Genomic DNA, 20,195 nt, shown 5'->3' with positions numbered 1-20,195 from the left:
GGCTCGGGAAGTTATACTCAACCAGACGGAAATGCTTTGCAGTATTTCCAATTGCTTTCAGAAATTTGTCATTCATGCTGAAAATTGGAATACTAAGCAAGAAAGAAAGTTAGTCAGGAAGTAAGCTATAATGCTAGCTAGGGTAAAACGATATCTAAAATAAGAACATAAATGTCCGGTAAGCGCAGTTGTTAGCGCACTCGCTTCTCACTTAACCGACCCTGGTTCGATTCCTTGCATGTGCGCATGTGAGTTTGGTTAGTGGTCACCAAGTCGGACAAGTGCGTTTTCTCTGGGTGGTCCGGTTTCCCCCTAAAACCTCTCGCGCTACACCTTGCCAACGAGAGTGACTTATCATAAGTTATGATAACTTTCCTACAGTCGTTGTACATTATATAATGTTTAAACTTGAAATAAGAATATTAAACACGATCATATCTAAGAGTAATGAAGAAATTGATAATTGACCGCAAAACTATTCTGAAAACATACGCATGCACAATTATTCATAAGCAAACGTTGAATGTTACTTTGGACCAGTCAATACACACGAAGGAGCTTACATGAAGTTAGCAATACAGATGCCTTACGGTAGCACACCCCTAATGAAAACCTCCACTTGAAACTCTTCAAAGTTAATGCTTTAAATTGCCTATGTTGTAAAGCACAGGACTACATATCTTTAGAGGGTTTCATGATAGCGATTAGAATCGATTCAGAAGCATCTTTGTTTTTCTTTTTATTCATTAGCTATCATATTTTTACAGAAGTGTAAACAGTATTTTCATTAAAATGTTATTCATTTCTTTTCTACAGATAAATATGAGCTTCTTTGAAGATTTTCTTACTTGCAGTCACGGCTTAAATAGGTGGTTGGGAATTTCAAACCCTTATTTTTTAACCGTGACGGTTAAACATTTTGATGTTTTGCATTATGTTCCAAAAAGGTTAAAGCTAAATATTATTAAGCAGCAGGTCCTGAATATATATAGAACTTGCCCATTAGGCGTGTGCCACCTTAATAGCGAATAAAGGAGGCAATAAAGCAAGGTGTACATGTAAGAAAGCAAGATGTGCATATCAGAATGCAAGATGTCAAAGTCAGAAAGCAAAGTGTAATTTTTGCTGAAGTACATTTCAAAAGATTCTATACTTTTATGTTATTGGCTATATATGGTACTTTAAAATATATCTTTTACACATAACTTAATGTTGTAGTTAAACATATGTCTATGTTATTTACTTACTTTAAAATTAAAGGTGCTAATGCGCGAGGTAGGTGCAGAAAAGTGGACCAGAAAATCCGAGGTGGAATGCGAAGTGTGTGTAGTGAATCATGCTGGTGAGTTTTTGGTTCATTTTGTGAAGTTCTTCAGAATGATTGTGCTCTAAAACGTTATATAATTAATGATATCCCATACTTAAATTAAAGTACTCATTAAATTGTCCTTTTTCGAAAACCACGAATGTCCATGCCAACAAATATAAATAATTTCACAGTTATCTACATATCAACCTGAAAAAGATGGGCGATACATGGTTTGTGTAATTGCTTATAGAGTTGGATTTTAGCAAGAGGCATATATACTATTCTGTATAAGACATTTAGACTTAAGAAAACATTTTGCTGTCACTTGATATATTCCCTTGTCTATATAAATAAGTTGTTGGTGTAAATTCTAGACCATAAATCAAATGAAATAATGCTTGACCTTCGTGAAAGCAGATATTTAGGTACTTGTGACATTTTTCTAATTCAAAGTTCAAAAATGTAAATTTGTGGCAGATATATAATACTAATATAATTTTATATATAATCGATCATGTATAATGAAGCTACAACAAAATGAGTTTGTTTTGTGTGTGGTTGGGATGTTAAAGACTATATAACATAACCTTTTGAAGTACCCTGTAGGGATACATGACCTAGAGTGGGATCTCACTAAACTATAAAACCTTTTTTTGTCCAAGGGAGAAGAAAGTTTATCTCAAATTTGTGTTAATTCACCATGGATTTCAAAGTTGGGTTTGATGCATTTGGTTTGAATAATACATTGTGCTTTATCTTTAGCGGCTGAAAGCGAGTTTCTGAAACATGACGAAATGTGTTTTACCCCTATCAAGGTGTGCGCATCTTGTATGAGAAATTCCTTCTTGAATCCAATTATTTGTCACACTTGTGAAACGAAGCTGCAGCCATTTATTGGTAAGCGACTTAAATTGCCCTTTTAAGTTTCTGTTTGTTAATTAAGCTATTTGAATTAGTTTGGGAATTTATTTTCCGGTTTGGGATCAGTATTCCATTCATTATTGTAGAACCAGAAAATCATGTTACTGGTAAATCTAACCAAGATCCTGTTAATATTGTAATATATTCACCTAAGCTGTAACAGCTAGTCTGTGTCTGTGGTAGAAACCAGTACTGGTACCCTTTTGAAGAGACCAATGCAATAATGAGTTTTTGAACAACAATGAAATATCCTTTATATTTTGCATTCCAGGGGATAAATGGGGAGCCATTTTGATAGCAGGAAATGACGAAAATGAAAAAGTAACTAAAACCTTCACCAATGATGTGCAAAGACTGAAAGAGGTTATCACAAGTAGAAGTGTTCCAGTCATGTGCATCAGGTAGATCTTTTAGTTTGTCGCAGTCGTTGTCATAATGCAAACTCTTAAACCTTGGCAATAACTCGAACATCATCATAATGCTTCCTCGCTTTGTACTTTGCTAAAATAAGCTTCTATAATGTTTTGTCCCAGAGCATACATTATTTCATATTGTTATTCGGAACACCTGTATTCATACACTTTCATTCTTCTTTAATAAATTGGATATCTGACCAAAAGACCTCACTAAAGTCGAACTTTAAACAATACTGTTGTTTTATCATGAACCCTTGCTACAATAACAAATAAACAAATTCATTAACAATCCGACAACATAATGTTTATTTCAAAATCAACAGGGAGGAAAGCATTGAAGTTGTTACACCAAATGAATTAGGCAAGGAAGACAATACGATGTGGAGCAAAGTTCAGAGTGCCTTTAAAAAAATAAGCATGCAGAACCTCAAAACTCTTATAGTGGTGTATTCGGGTCACCATGGTTTCCAGACGAAACAAGAAAATGCAGAGAACAGAGACCAGTCAATTAATCCTCTTAAGAGTGTTACAGGATCAACTATCGATGACAATGAGGGCTTCTTCCAACTGAGTGAAAATGAACTGATGCAAGACGTTGAATTATGCAATGAAATACAAAAGCTAAGAACGGTTGAGAAGGTTTTCATTTTTGAGGATTGTTGTCATGGTGATGCCGAGATAAAAGCTGCATTAAAAGACAAAATTGTCGTTCAGTTTAACAGTAGTACGGCGACTACAACCTCTTCGGTGGACCATAGAAAAAAAGAAAGCAAGTATATTGGTGTATTGATCAAAGCACTCACGGCAACCGACGAGACCAAACAGAAACTGTTCCAACATACAGATTGTACGAGGTGTAAAGACATTGCCGAAATATTGTTCACTGGGAGCTTTCTGACAGTGAACACCTTGCATACATTTATTGAAAATTATATTGAACACTTTAAAGTTACTGAGATGAAAAGCATTGGCCGCCCGTCATTTTCAGCACAAAAACTTTCGGAAAAAGACTGCATTTTGGCCTACAGATACCATTTTCCGGTGGTCGTTCAATTCAAGATAAAGACACCAAAAGGCGGGGAAGGAAAGAGTGAATTACTCTCCCTCAATCAATTTGAAAATGTGCAAAAGCTGAGGGAAAGCTTATTTAGAAACATATTAGGTAAGTGTTTAAGCTATGTGTTGTTTTTACTTTATAGGGCGAAAGTATAGGAATGCACTTTGTTATCAGTCATACATGTATGGATGTTCCGAGTTTTGGTTCTTGTTTGTTTATATCTGCTTCACCCCTTCTATGTTTATAATGAAACTTTGATCACACGATGATGTTCTGATGGTTTACTCATATTTAAAATCAGTATAATGGCAATTTCGTAAAATGTGTATTTCCCATTTGTCAAAAACATGTATTTCACATAGCTCTTCAATAGTGACGATATTACCAAGTACCCGATTGCACTATTTTAGTATTTTAGATAAAATATCTTTATTATAGGCGATGGTGATTCTACGAAATACCTCGTTAAAAACGAGGATCAATTGAAGGCCTATGCTGCGGCTGTTAGCATACAAGTAGAACATGGACCTAGAGAGGTCCATTTGAAGGAGATTAAATCTCTTGAACAGGCTTCATCAGCTTGGATAGCTCGAAGAGAACTGATTGCCCAAATTCGGAATGTTGCAAAAATTGACTTTCAGGACAACGATGTGGCTGACATTGTATCACCAAACCATGTTGAAGAGATTTTCAAAAATATGTGTATGGTGCCACCACAAATTTGCTCTTATAATCCGTCAGAGGTAAATTAAGTTTTAACTTATCATTTCAAAAAGCGCATTTCGCAGAGCCTATATTTTTGGTATGTAGCTCCTGCTAGAAGCCTCTGCCGCATATGTTAAATCACACACCTCGGTTCAGGATTACCCCTATCCTACGTTTTGTTGTTTTTACAACCCACTTAAACAAGGATATATTACCCTGTAGATTTATTCACCCATAAACCATCGTAATTAATATCAACTTACTAAGACACATATACGACTGTTTTATTATGATAAAATATAAAAGTTTAAAAAAAATGTTTGTGTAATGATAACAAAGATATTAGATTTTTTTTTCCACTGACAGCATAAATCGAGCTTCAGTACTCTGTCTGCAGTATGTGACCATATCCATTACACCACTGTATACAATTAAAACTTGCGGGTTTTATATTACATATAAACAACAGTTGTCAACATTTAAATGTTTAATGTTACTGTTAACGGTTGTTTAAACGTTTGAACTCGGTAGTAGGATACTGAAAATCCTTTAAAAAGCCTTATCCAACCTGCTGTTTATTATTTATTGATAGCTATAAACACATACACTGGCCATAACAGGTAGTGCGGCTAGAAGGTTACCAAAATGGCCCTGAACTAATAGTGTTCTTTACACATGTTTCAGTCGTCAGAGAGGTTTATAGTGGACAGTAATAACTTCACAAAACTTCTGGATGTCTATGATGTTGCACCTGCCAGTGTAAGGAAAATGTTTCATGCATTCATCCGAAGCCTCGACGATATAAACACAGTTCTTCGCAAAAAACATGTATGTATGGCTTTGGTCAAGTGAACACTCGTTTGCATGGCTTCTAGCTCAATGGCAAAATCTATTTGCCAGAGGCCATTAAAAGAATGGAAAAATATTCCGCTTGGTCTTTTAATGTGACTTATTGAATTTAAAAGTCTCCCTAGTAGTCTCAAATGCACTTCTTATGAAGTCTTGTAGTAAGGAACGGCTCTGCAAAAATGATCAAAATATGCTAATTGTTGTAGGCACACAATATTAAATTAACATGTTTTGTTAAGGAGCCAAAATCAAAGTGCAAGAGTAATAAAACTATATTTATACGTTATTAAGTATTCGATATTTCTATGTCAGTGTTTTTCTTGTTGCAAATTACTGCCTTCTTAAGGCTGTTTCCCCTTGTAGAAAAATGTATATTTCCCCAAAAAATATCACACTTTTCAATTCGGTAAAAACAGATTCCGTGAACGAATAAAAAAAGAAGTTTCTTGAAAAACAGACACTCCAAAACAAGATCTTTACAAAGCCAGCTCTGATACGGTTTAGTGCGTGCAAAAAGCTTAAAATATGTATATTTCGTATTGTTTTAGCTGTTTTGGCATGATAATGAGATTTCCCAAAGTCGAAAAAATCAAAACAAAATCCTGTATGTGATTATATCATTAAGTTACCATAAAAAGATCGTTTATAAGACGAGCCAACAGTTTGTGAAATAAAAAATACTAACTATAAGTATGATGATTATAATTAAATTTGATATTATTGATTGTCAATTTCAGGAGGATGTTTCAAATGTGAAAGTTCACATAGTTTTTTCCAAAAAACAATGCCGAGGGTGTTCAAAAATTCTGGCCATTAATCTATTATCACCTGGAGAGAGCAAGCGCGGAGCAATAAAATACAATGACTTTGACGAACGTGTATACAATTTATAATACTTAGGATTAATCCTGAAATCTGGAATGAAATTTTATGTTTAAGTTTAAGATTACCGTAGAGTACCATGCTTGAGGCATGAAGGAATCGTACTCAAACTCATTTTAAAGGATTGAAATATTTGGTGTTTTATCGTTCACGAGTATACATACATGAGCATGTGTTTAATTTGAGTCAATTTATAAAACTTCATTAACTTGTGGGCGATATTAAGATTACTAGAATGTGTACTTACCCAAGAAACAAACGATGTTTGAGGTAAATTTTGAGTTATGACAATACGTTTACATCAAATATAATTACATTGACGTTCAAAGTTATGAGTACCGAAAGTTATTCTTATGCAGGCAACTGAATCGTTTCGTTTTATAAATTGTATAGGCGTTAGGTTATACAAAAAAGGTATCTTGTTATTTTTCATGAAAAACTTAAAAAGTGAAAAAAGTGTTATATGAACTTGGTATCGTCTTTTTGGGGGTGAGTATTTATAATTTTTTAATTTACTGCTACCTAAACAATTTAGCAGTCACCATTACCTTCTTTATATCATCATACATTATTGTTAAATAAATTCTGTTAGTTTTATCTGTGATACATGTACTTCCTATTTAAGTAGGCTTGATATTGAGAAAATGTTTCTTTAAAATACATGTGTAAACTATGCGAACGATTAAAACATGTATTTATGTAATTATGCACTTACATTAATGCTTCTGCAGAATGTTAGACGTATTAAGTTATATTCTTGTCAAACACGTTTTAAATTTTTGAAAAATGTAAAGTGTTGTTAATTTGATTAAAGTCATTAAATTATTTAATTTGCTCGTTTGTTTACCATTGTCGTTCGCTTCGTGCGATAATCTAAATAAGGTTTATGGAAAAGCTTTAACTTGAACGTGTTACAAGGGCTCATTCTTATATGTTTACACCTCAAAATCCATTCCTTAAATGGACTGTCTTTCGGCAATTGCGGTTATCATCCGAAGAACGCAACATCTTCGGATATGTTCGGATCGCGAATCATCACATAACACTATAAATGGATATTGTTTATCTTGTAATTGTTAGTATTGTGTCAGCAGAGTCCGTAAAATAAATCAACCATTTAGAAAGTGTTAGTTTATGATATATTATATGTTTTGTTGGTATTGTGGTTGGTATTTTCACGCGTTATTGTGACGTCATTTGATCAACTGTTTCCGGTTACGGTCGAATCGTTCCATTTACAGAATGGGTGAGAAAGGATTACTATTAGGTTTTCTTAAATGAAATGAAGTAAAAAAAAAATAAACAAATCTTGAATGAAATAATCAACAATGTTTGTAAATATAAGTAATTAATTGCGGGATTGATGTCATTATCGGGGATATGAACGCAATTGGGCTGGATAAAGTAAGCGTGGAGTCCTTCGGACTGCACACACTTTAACCACCCAAACTGCGTTAATACCCCGATAATGACATCAATCCCGCAATTCATTCCTTAAATATTAGTAGAAAATTCCATTACTCTGAGTTTCGTAAATTTTCTAAATTCTTCCTGCAAATGACAAAAGGTTTCACACATTGGCAACCGTGCTATTCAGAACTCTTAAGGTAATGTGCTTATCAGATATAGCTAGTTTTATTTTTCAATAATTCAAGAGAATCTTTGGTTATTATGTTGTTTTTTATTTTGATAATTTAAATGTTGAAGTACAATACAAGCATTGTGGTTTGCGCCACGACTTGTAAGTTGACGAGTTAGCTCAGTTGGTAGCTTGACAATTTTTGACAGCAAGATAAAACTATATAATCAAAACTGTCTTCTAAGCTCGTGTTTAATACTTATTTGTCAAACATTTTAGTAATCATTTTGTTCCATATATGGCATATCTATATATTCGGAAGGCAAGCCTGATATTCCATCAGCAGCAGAATTTGAGCTGTTGTCATCTATGCCAGGGATACATTTTATAAGGTTTTGCATATTGTCTAGAAATGCCCTGGCTGTTTTTTGCCATGAAAGGTTTTTTTTTTAAATGTGAAAATGTCTACCATAAGACGGCGTGTCGTTTGCACAACCCATGCCTGTTGGTCAAAGGTCAAGGTCACACTCACGAATCAGTGGTCAGATAATAAATTTAACTTATACGGCATCACTGATATGCATAGCCATCAACTTTCCAACACTCGCATTTAATGTCAGGACAATTTATAATTGTTTTGTTGACGGTATCAAAACAGTTGGCGTTTCACCCAAACACGTCTAGTCTTTACTTTTTAGTGTAAATGTAAGCAGATGAAATAACCATTATGGTTCAGCTGAAAATGTCCCTTTAAATAACAATATGTTGATTAGAACCCTTGAGAGCTATCACAGAACGTTTAAGGTGTACGGAACTCTTTTTTTGAAATATTAACTGAATACTCAAAGAAGGTCATAGCTCACGGGTGAAATCTGACTTTAGGTATGTGGATAAAGATGAGCATGGGATTATGCACGTCATTTTATGGTAGTCTCGATAACACATATGGCAACGGAAATAATGAAAATTCCATTTTTTGACTGAATCCTGTTTATCATAAAATGTTTGCAAGCTAGGTCAATGAAACTTGGGTGCGTATATAGAAGGTTTTAGGAGTTATGCATGCTGTTTTTATGTTATTGTGAGACAAAAATATGGTTGGAATGGGAAGAAGAAAAATAGTAAAAATGCAACTTTTTGATGGGATCTTACCTTAAATAGTATTACGCTGTATTCATGCGGTTAAAGGCTATTAGGATATTGCAGATTGAACAAGTTATTAAACAAAGTCTCTCTTTATAATGTACATTGGCATGATATTTGTATATGGCAAATATGAGCAAAAAATAAATAAGATAAAAAAAATATGTGTGAAACATTATTTTGCAAGTGCCGATGGCTTCTCGAAACGAAATAGAACTGCTTATTACATGGGATATATGACTATATCTTAGTCACGTTTGAGACAAGTGAAAAGCGATTTAACATTGTGAATTCTGAACTTCACCAATAGCATCTGCGCAGATTAACAATTTAAACAGATATAGCCGAAGGCAGTGTCAAATATATATGCGTTTCAGAAACGTTTTGGATACTTTCAGTTGAAGGATGCATTCAAACTGTTTGATTCGATAGTTGCACCTATATTGTGTTATTCATCGGAGTTATGGGGATATTGTCATATTGAAAATGTCGAACGTGTACATACAAGCTTTAGTAAATATATAGCATGTCTAAATAGAAATGTTTCTAACTGTTTAGCGTTGGGCGAGTGTGGAAGACTTCCTTTAAATGTGATATATATGACTCGTTGTGTAAAGTATTGGACAAAACTGATAAGCATGCCTAACTATAGGTACCCTAAAAACTGTTATCTAATGCTTCGCGAGTTAGACGGTGCTGGCAAGACAACATGGGCCACAGGAGTGAAAAAACTTTTATTCGAACATGGTTTCGGTTTTGCATGGATCGCTGGCGAAGTAGGAAATATAACAAACTTTATTGTGCTATTTAAAAGCAGACTTAAAGACTGTGCAATGTAGAAGATGCAGGGATTTGTTGATTCTTCTCCGAAAGCGCTACACTACAGATATTATAAAAGTCTTTTAAACCCAGAAAGATACCTTTCCATGGATCTACCATTCATATTGAAAAAGACGTTTTCTAATTTCCGTTGCTCTAGTCACGTATTGCAAATTGAAAAAGGCCGACACGATAAAATTGATCGGGACTTCAGGTTTTGTCCTTATTGTTTGAAACGAAATGTCTATGTTATAGAGGATGAATATCACTTTTTATTACTCTGTCCGTTGTACAATGATGTTAGACAAACGTACTTGTATGACCAACTTGAAAATAGAATGATAACGCTTCACTTGTTTTACAAACTATTATCAGACTACAATAGGCGAAGTGTTATATTGGTTGCACACTATATTGCAAAGGCTTTTGCTATTCGAGAGGAATTCATTCGTGATCGATAGTTTTCTATCATAGTTATATGTTCCTGATATATTTGTATTATACAGTTTTATATTTATACTACTTATATATGCATAACTCTGTCACCACTATTATGTAATTCTCTGATATTTGTATTTTGGGCCGGAGGCCTTGTACTACAATAAACATTATGTTATGTATGTTATGTATATCGAAAGACAGGGAAAACCCACGAAGAAAATGTGAAAAATGAATGTTTAATCGCACCAGCGTTCAGGAAATTACACGAAATAAGACATGTACACGTAAGTTTAAGTAAGTTCGAACAAACAATTATGGAATGTGGTTAGTACATTTAATAACTTTGTTTGGTTATGAAGTGTCAATATTTCCGACTAAATGAAAAATATATTTGTACAGACATGTTTTGTACTGAAACAATGAGCATTAAAACATAGTTTTAATATATCGTTTTGGTCGCAAATGTCCATGCACATCAATAACAACGATTGTATATGTCGAGTAATTTACATATATCGGGAATTAAGCCCAAGGTAAACCACTTTTTATCCTGTAAAGATCTCTTTTGTTATTTTCTGGAAGCGACAGTTTTTCGTGCAGAAATAGAAGTTTTCTTATTTACACCTCCGAGCTTATTCCGTATAAAGCTTCCACAAGTATGGTCATGTTGTACGGATCTTGTCCGCAAAGTAAAACATTGTATTTACTTGGCAATCGGGTGTTGGAACTTGTCAAGGTCATCGTTAACAGACGCTGTTGTATTTGTTTTCATAGCTCAGCGCCTTATAAAAGTGTAGAAAGGACAAGTTTGGTGTTGAGGCTTCATTACACCAGTAAGTCATCTTCAAAGGGATGTACGCCTCGACAGACCATATGATACAATGAGTTTCTAGCTTTTTGTAAAAGATCATCAAATATTTCATCTGATTCAAAGTTATTATTTTCCTCAGTAAACAAGTTATATGTCTGGGGGAAGTTTTCCATATTTAATTCCTCCTTTCAACGGCTTCTTGCTTTTACTGAATACTATCATGTTCGTTTTGTCTGCTTTAATCTCTATGTTTCACGTGCGGCAGTGTTGGTAAACGATATCAATTAAGCGCTGGAGACAAAAAGGTGATATATAAAATAGGGATAATAATTATTTCGAATGGGCTTGATACCTGTCCTGCATATCTTACGATATCAGAAATCAGATTTTTATAAGACGTTTAAATTATTTTAAAAAAAAGGCCTACTTTATCCAGTCGGTCTATTTTAAGCATTAAAATGCCGTTACGTTCAATATTTTAATACTCCGTTTCTTGCTCAGTGAAATAAGTTGTAACCCAACTTCTGCAAACTATGCTGTTGTGCACAAGGACAATAGATTTTATTGCGCTCCAGATATCAGTTTATTCTATTAAGAATAAGTTGCTCAATTTTTAAAAAGAGACCGATAACTAGTGGTCGGAATTGTTTTTGCATCCACCTTAATAAATAGGATGATTATTCTCGTTTGTCACTATATGGGAACTCTCATGAACGGGTATGTTATATAACAAGATAACGAGGGTCAAAGAAGGTACAGCATTCATAACGAGTTCATTCAGTATGCAGTCGAACTAATGATTTGTGCTGCCTTATATTGTTTTAATCAATTTGGTTACTTCGTCGAAACTAAAAGATTCAGAGACGCCAGTAAGTATAATTCTTTGCTGATTTAAGTATTCATCTAACTACAGCGATGAGTCTGAATCTTTTGCGTTCTGTACAATTGCATTACTAAAATACTTCGAAATATAATATGAAGCATTTGGTCACCTTTTCATGATGGATTTGGTTGAAACGACGTTTTGCATTTGTGTAATAAGTGCATAAAAGTTGGATTTGGTCACGTGGATTGCCTTTATCAACCAAGCTCTGTTAAGTACACGTGAATATGTATAGGCGTACATATGGCTTGGCGTGCTCATTAAATGTTTAAGAAGGCAAGTATTGTGAAGCCTCAAGCAAGACAGTTTTCAGAAGTTCTTTTATTGTTCTTTGTTGATGCACGTGCAAATCCTGTACAATATTAGAAATGTGCGAAGCACGTGCGACAACTGCAAAATGCACTTTCTTACACTTATTGAAGGAGATACTTTGACTGCGTAGAAACACTTGAGGGTCCGAGGTTGTAAGCAGTCTCGACAACGATTTGGTAGATTGTCAACAACATATAGGACATAGACTTCTCGATTAGCACATGATCAAGAACGTTATGGTTTCGAATAACTATGTAGTATTAAATTGTAATACTCAATAAAAAAACTGTCCAGTGAATATCAAAGCCTTCATAACACTCGCTACATGCTTACATTGCGCATTACCATTTTTTTATTGATCATTGTGTTTATATATTTTTTTTACATTTCTTGACAGTTTCGTATTACATTACTTACCAATGGTAAGTCGGCTTTTCAAGTTGAAATGAAAGACCTATAGCTGATTATTCAAAGGTCAGACATGAAAAACTTAGTTACGTTAGGCCGAAAATCCCGTTTGCGTGAGTATCTATCTGTACAGGATTAAATCGATGAGTGATCTTGATGCCCTTTATTTGTTTCGATATCCTTTAATGAAATATAATGATTACTGATTTCACGTTCTAACGTGCATTTCCAACCATAATAAGGGTTTAAATGTCATTGAAACAAATACTTGCTTACCACCATCAAAACGTCCACTACTGGTTACTACAACAACAGCAACAACATCAACCCAATCAAGATATTCTGCTGTTACAATTATTTGGGGAGTTCTCAATCTAATTAAAAGTACACATTTTGTCATTATTTGGCATGCATAGTATATTAAAATTATTTCTTATATTTAACCATGGCCTTTAAAGGTCCTTGGTAGAATCAACACAGAAAATGAAGTGGCGTAATATGGTATGCAAGCGGCAGAAAGTATATCTGACAAAATAATACCTAATAAACGTTTTTAAGTGAAAAAGGTTCCCCTTTTCAACTAAATAGAATGATTCCAAACTATGGCTAGACAAGTTATGTCCAAATTTAAATGTCCCAATGCTTCAACTTAATTGGCAATGCCATCAATAGCATTTTTGGAAATCCAGATCATTCGAAATTTTATACATAGAATAGTGTAATCAATATATAGTCACCCTAGTGCAAAAACTCAATAAATGCACATATAAACAGAAGCAAATATTGAGTCGTTGCACTAAGGTGACGAATTATGCTAACTTTTAGCAAAATATCAAGTACTTAAGTCACATTGGGGGAGTTCTCAAACTAGTTTTTGAAAAATAACAAGGCAAAATAAATTAAATAATTGTGTTTAATCTTTCCTGTATACACACAGGAGAAGTACATATTCACTGTGTCAACTCGTTACCAGGTGAAATGGTTGACATATGTTATTTGACTCCTCTCTTTGTCCCTTTGATGATGTTGGCTCGCGTGTAACGCACAACGAGAAGAAGAGGACGGACCTGAACTACTTCCTAAATGGATGTTTTCAGTTTACTATATCAGATGCGTAGTTCTTGGAATACATATCATATATCAGTTATTTTATGAACAAAACAATTGAAATAATGGTTGTCAATCTTGCATTAAAAGTGATGACTTCTTCTGGATGTCGGAATGTGAAATACTCTGAGAAAAAGAAATACTATCTAATTGTACTTATGCTCATAAATGCGCGGCCATGCTTATGCAGATATATATGGGCAAAACCTAACTGTATGTATATGGGTCCCAAATGAGTCCCACATTAGTGATCAACACACAGCTTTTAATGTGTAAATGTTCACATCTACGAATATTTATGAAAGAATATCCATAAAAAACGAAAATGGACCAACTTTTACTCTCTTTTTTAACTTAGTCACTTTATTTCTGCAAAGTTACTTGGTCATGGGACCCACGTGGGTCCAATAGGGGCACACCTTTCTATTATGGGTCCCATATGGGCCCCACATCGATAACCAATACAGGGCTTGCCCAGATATAGCCCATTTGGCCCCATTTGTGCTTGTTTGCTGGGTTGTGGTGAGAAGTGAATTAAAAGTATTTCAAGGCAACAAACAGTAGATTTTTAAATTATGCTCAAATCTTAAAAACAAGGGACGGGTGTTGATTTAGCAAGGTGGTTCTGCCTAACAAGTGGACACAAATGTCCCCGTAAGCAGGCACATTTTTTTTAATTTCAATGATTAATTCGTACATGATTGTTATAAATGGTTGGCTAAAAGTAGCACTCAGTTATAATGAGATAGTGTCGAAATCGTGGAGGTCAAATTTCTGTCTAAAATACACTGGAGGTAAATTTGGGCATTTCCTGTCTTTAAAAAAAGGGAATTCTAGATTTTCAGTTCAAATGCCCCTTTTTCTGCTAAACTTGTACGTACTTGGCTGGTTTTATGTGATACTGTGTTTGGACACACCTGCATATTCGAATCCAACGTTCGGTTGAAAACCTGTTTTCTGCAAGCCGTTAGGTTTAAATAATGTGAAATATGACCAGTTCGTTTATGGATACGCCCCACATTGAACCGCCAGTGACAGCTGAACAAAATGCAGGCATGTGTTTGGTGATGTCATTCGCAAGTAATTCTGTTGGTCGGGCTTGAATGTATATAGACAACTGATATGTTGTATATGGTCACGGACATGTAACCACTAGAAGTAAGTTTTCATTTTCATGGTGTATTATGTCCGTGATTCGATTTTTCACTCTAAATTCTCAACTTCTTTGCCCACCAGGATGGCCAATACGTATTCATTTCCCGCGTTTTTGTAATATCTCAGTCTGTTGAAAGTTTAAATGCTACTTTCTTTTATTAGGTTGATGCTGCTCAAAGCGGCGTTTCTTTTCGAGTTCGGACCACACGCCATCCTTTTCCGACACGAAACAGTAACGTTGGGCTATCGACAAAAGCGAAGTAACTAGTACTGACTTTATCCTGAATCGATGGAGTCACTAATTGTTATGTCTTGTAGCGTAACACTACTGAGTACTATCTAAGTGTCCACTTAAACTTGTTTAAACAGAAAGACAATGATTCCGAGTCCATACTTTTATTTACGTTTACAATTTATACATATATATTTACAAAAAGTGAGCTACTAGAAGACAGACTAACATCGTCTGCTCCCCAAAAGTAATCTCCAGTCCAAAAAGGACCCCGGCCCTCTCTGCTTCACATAGAAAATGATCCAACTAAAATACTATGAATATAAGGCAAATGTGACAGCTTAACAACCAAAATCGTATTTTTGCCAAGTCAGCTGTCAACCACTTCCGCATTGATTGACAATCATATATGCCCTACAATGATTACTAAACATTCATTATAAAGACAAATATTCATTAAATTAAAAGCTAATTATATCATCAATATAACGTAAGATGTCTAAGAAAATCTTTGCTTCAACCCCAAACAATGGTTATCATTATGTTACTTTCTATTGCTAAAAGGCACACTATTTTGAAGGAAATGTGAGTTAAAGGATAGTTTTGAGTTTGTCCATATATGTATACAAATATTATGATATACAAGTAAAAAAATCAATTTAAATAAACCACCTTATATTATACCCTTTAAATCCATAGCCGTTTCTTATGTATATTTGTTTCTTCACAGTTGGCTCCCTCTGAATGGGATAAGCATTTCAGATATATCAGATTGTGAAAGAGCATTTCAAGTTATATATTGGAAGTGTTTGTGTGTTTTTATTTGATTTCTCATAAAATGAGCGACGTAACTTTATAGAAATGAGTAAAGCTTACCTTATCTAAACTTATCAACGTCGTTAAAGTCATCGTCGTAAAACTTTTTCTGCACTACAGATCACACGTGTGTATCTCTAAAACTTCCAGATTTACAACAAGACTTGATAAGATTTACCTTTTGCGTGTTAACTTTATTCAGGCGTGTAGGGATAAGAATGAGGTTTTGCGAGCAAACTTGTTTAAACCCACTCTAAATTTATTTTACTGATCGTTCCAAGGCGGTACCTAACAATCCTTCATAAACACACTTTGATTTTATATAGTATATATGCACTATGTCGTTTGTGGAGTTTTGTGCTGTTGTTCCGTGATTCTTGTTTGTGATGTTTTGTTTTTGTTTTCTATGTCTTTGGCGTTTGACCCGTGCCATTAAACGGGGTTTAAACGTTTGGCTACTGAGCTTTTTTCTATACTTTTCATATAAATATTGAGACCACTGTTTCAGCTGTACTGGTTTTATTTAAATATGTCAGCATATCAATAATTATTTCAACTTGAAGAGTAAACAACGATGACGTTATTACTTTAGTAAAGTTCTAAACAGTCGATCCACAAACGCATATCCTTAGGGTAATCAATTGACTGCATTGGTAAATAACAATTGAATCAATGAACTCCTGCCGCCTTAGCGCCTTTCAAATTTCATTTTAAATCAACAAAACATGCCCATGTAAGTTTGTTTCACCAGTCAATAGGGTAAAATTAAGTATACATTCAATTCTTGAAACGGAAACGATAAAGGCGCATAAAGAATGAATCCACTTATAACTACAGTGTTGATATTAACTGGAGTACTATGGTTGTGTATGGAATAATTATTCTTATAGAATTATATTTCATGTACTTCATGACTATGCTACATCGCCAATTATTTGCGATAATTTACTTGTAGCATTTTTATTACTAAATTTTATTTTATAAGACTACATATATATTTTGCATATTCAAATGTCTATTGCATATTACTTTTACCATTCTCTTTTGTTTGTTACATATCCATCACGTTACAACTACATGCTTTAGATATATATCGTTAATGCTTATCGCCCTAAGCGCATTTTATTGTTAAAACGTCTTATTTCTAAATGCGGCGGTCCAGTATAAATGTTATGTAATATTTACTAATTTTTAGCCTTATGACAGTCGTGGTAGATACTGACCAAAATATATTAATAAAACATTCTGGTTTTGACAAGCGTCAAGGATACACCTCTGTTAGGATTTCGTATCAAAATTACAAAGATATATTAACATTATAAATTAGTGAAAAGGAATTGTAATCACTGTTATTTATTATTATCATAATCAAATAAAACACTTGAAACTTGTATGCTGTTTATCTTGGAGACTTTCGAAGTGAGCGTTGGACAAATTATAGTTATATCAACATTGCGACATAGTCGACTCATACAGTGTACATTACTTTAACACCCAGTAACACGATAGTTCTCATCGGGTCATCAACTGGTGTGTTCCAGTTCCGTTTAACTTTTACTGTTGTTTACATGATAGACATTCATCATAGAAATATTTTATGAAACTACATTTTAAGAGTCCCTAGTAAATATATGTCATCGAAGGGATTGATGAGATAGCTAAAAGCTTTTATTATATACCCATTTGATATCCACACGCAATACATATCGCAAAATACGGCAGTCCGTATTCCACTCTGGCAATGCAGTTTCATTGGACGTTTTTAAAATGACGCCATAAAATAATATAGTTCGTCATAAAAATAACATTCATTATGATATACGGCATGTCTTTTTTTGTGATTTAAACCAGCAATGCATAATAAAAGGGTTATTACTACTGCGTTTAGATTAGGAATGTCATATTCGACGTTCGTGTATTTTTGCAGATTTCTAAAACATCACTCGAGTCGTTTTCAACTTCCCGGATCAAAACGCAGCACTAATAACCCTATGTTTTTATTTCCTCTCTCGCTGAGTGTCTATTATATGCATAGTTGATGATGAATAAGAAACCATGTATTTGGACCTTGTTATTCCTGCAGCCCCAGTCAATGCGTTGCAGTGCCATGTATGTGCCAACACTGATGCCTGTAAGGACCTAGACACTGCAGACAGTGGCGTAACAGCGATCCCGGGATGCCTGATGTGTGTGAAGACTGTTCTGAACGAAGGTAGATTTCTTTTCTGTATTTCAGCAATCGCAGCAACTTCTCGGCATTTTCCGTATTGGTTCGGAAACGCACACCTTATGTAATAACCTGATTCTGGTGTTACTATGGTAAACCTTCAAATTTAGATACTCTTTCGGATAAACACTATTGTTAAATAAAAAAAAATATTTAACGGCATAGACATGTCTAGCACGTTATGTAAAGTTTCTGGTAGCTCAATTTCAATAGAACGTCCTACGTAGTACTTCTGAGGTATATTTCGTGGAGCGTGATCCGAATGGTATATCAGCAATCGGAGCATCTCTGCCGTTATCCAACAGAAATGACATCGAAAAAATACGGGTGTTTAAAATGGACTTTCATGGCGGCGCCCATATTGGACATGTGGTGTATGTGTCTTCAACCGTCAAGGGACATATTAAATGTGTTAAGGAAGGAACAGTAGTGACATGATACCGGTCATGAACATTAATTTAAATTTTATTTCAAGTTTCTCCAAATCGTTTAAGATACCAATCAAAATCAATATTTTCATATACTAAAAGTAAACGTTATTGAATTGGTATACTTAGTGGAATGATAAGTTAGCTAATCACCGGCGGCCTCATCGCCTTTTCATATATCTTGAAGCCTATATACGACGTATATCACAAAGTTTGCCGAGTTGTTAAGCTTTGGTAATTTAAGTCTTACACTAGTGCTTGAATGATTGATGTGTGACAAATCTAGCCTCGCCATAGGTGCTTTTCCATATGTAAGACGTCATACTAATGCCCTTACCAGAGGCAGGAACATTAACGTGTCACTATTGTTACACTACTGCCTGAACGTCTTGCAATGGTGATGGTTTGTGTCAATTGTATCCTCACCAGATGATTTTACTTTTACTTCTACCTATAAACGATGTTATACTAGTGTCTGTTTTTGCTCTGTGTCTATCCTCGCCATCACTTTATCCTTTGTGACATTTGTTGGATTAGTGCATATATGCTTGATATTTGTGAAAGTTTCCGACTAAAACTAGCGCATGCATGTTCTGCTATTAATCAGTGGACTGAGTAGTTCGCCATGCGAGTTTAACCAATGACATGAGTACACAATGTTTCTTGGTGTGTTCGTCGAAACAATTAATGCGATATGCATAAGGCAGCCAACACTTTTGGTTGGTTGTTTCAGTGGTAATCCATGGTTGTATAATCTAGTAAACAATATTGTTTGTTGTTTCAGTGGTAGCCAGTGGTCTCATACTCTAGCAAAAAGTTTTGGTTGATTGTTTCAGTGGTAAACCACGGTTGTATTATCTAGTCAACAATATTGATTGGTTGTTTCAGTGGTAGCCAGTGGTTTCATACTCTAGCAAACAGTTTTGATTGGTTGTTTCAGTGGTAAACTACGGGGGTATAATCTAGTCAACAATATTGGTTGGTTGTTTCAGTAGTAATTCGTGGTTGTATAATCAAGACATGCTTTTGATTGGTATTTTAGTTTATTCCGTCGATATACAATCAAGTCAACACTTTTGATTATTTTTTTCATTAGTTATCCATGGTGACTTAATCTAGCAAACACATCTGAATAGTTGTTCCAGTGATACGCCGTTCTTGCATAATCTAACCAAAGCTTCTGATTGGTTGTTTCAGCTGTAACACGTGGTTGTATAACGTCATCGACGCAGCCGGTTGGGTGTCAGACAATCCTGGAGATCGAAACATGCTACTGCGATAACGACGATTTGTGCAACGGGGCAAACCGCTTGTATAAGACAACAGGGAACATCTTGGTGATTGTTACAATGATTATTCGACTGATGTGTTATCTAACAACATGAAAAGGAGAGGCAAAATGCACGTCTGACGAAAACCGGCATCAATAAGTAAAGCCTTTACACCTATTATTAATAACTGTGTTTATTGACTTGTTTGGGTCATACAACGAATATGCATTAACAATAATGAATTCATCAGACGTTGTTAACTTAAATATTTGTACAATAAACAAATAAATTTTCAAATGATTTATTTATGGAAATACATGTAGATTAATTTGAAATATGTTTTGCTGTCGGCATACGATCTATGATACATTAATCTTTAATTACATTTAGAGCATTCCATAGACGTAAAATAGCATCTATTTTC

At 34.5% G+C, this 20,195-nt stretch overlaps 2 protein-coding genes across 2 annotated transcripts in view; both read left to right on the top strand.

Moving 5' to 3' along the window:
- The window catches only part of LOC128232620 (uncharacterized), a 28,705-nt gene extending 21,741 nt beyond the window's left edge, over positions 1-6,964 (top strand). The window contains exons 11-17 of the mRNA XM_052946283.1: positions 1,261-1,342; positions 2,072-2,206; positions 2,502-2,631; positions 2,970-3,808; positions 4,142-4,446; positions 5,093-5,236; positions 5,995-6,964. Of these exons, the coding sequence (XP_052802243.1) occupies positions 1,261-1,342; positions 2,072-2,206; positions 2,502-2,631; positions 2,970-3,808; positions 4,142-4,446; positions 5,093-5,236; positions 5,995-6,150 (1,791 nt within the window). The 3' untranslated portion in view covers positions 6,151-6,964. The remainder of the gene's footprint in view (positions 1-1,260; positions 1,343-2,071; positions 2,207-2,501; positions 2,632-2,969; positions 3,809-4,141; positions 4,447-5,092; positions 5,237-5,994) is intronic.
- Positions 6,965-14,963: 7,999 nt separating this feature from the next.
- LOC128229877 (uncharacterized) lies at positions 14,964-19,885 on the top strand. The gene is made up of 3 exons (XM_052941763.1): positions 14,964-15,057; positions 17,929-18,057; positions 19,698-19,885. Exons 1-3 carry the CDS (start codon positions 14,964-14,966, stop codon positions 19,883-19,885), a joined length of 411 nt encoding a protein of 136 aa, XP_052797723.1.
- The last annotated feature ends 310 nt before the right edge of the window (positions 19,886-20,195 follow it).

Source organism: Mya arenaria, chromosome 4, assembly GCF_026914265.1.
Source record: "Mya arenaria isolate MELC-2E11 chromosome 4, ASM2691426v1".
NCBI classification, from domain to species: Eukaryota; Metazoa; Mollusca; class Bivalvia; order Myida; family Myidae; genus Mya; species Mya arenaria.
Note: the sequence above shows the minus strand (reverse complement) of the source record. Positions and strands in the feature narration are given on the sequence as shown.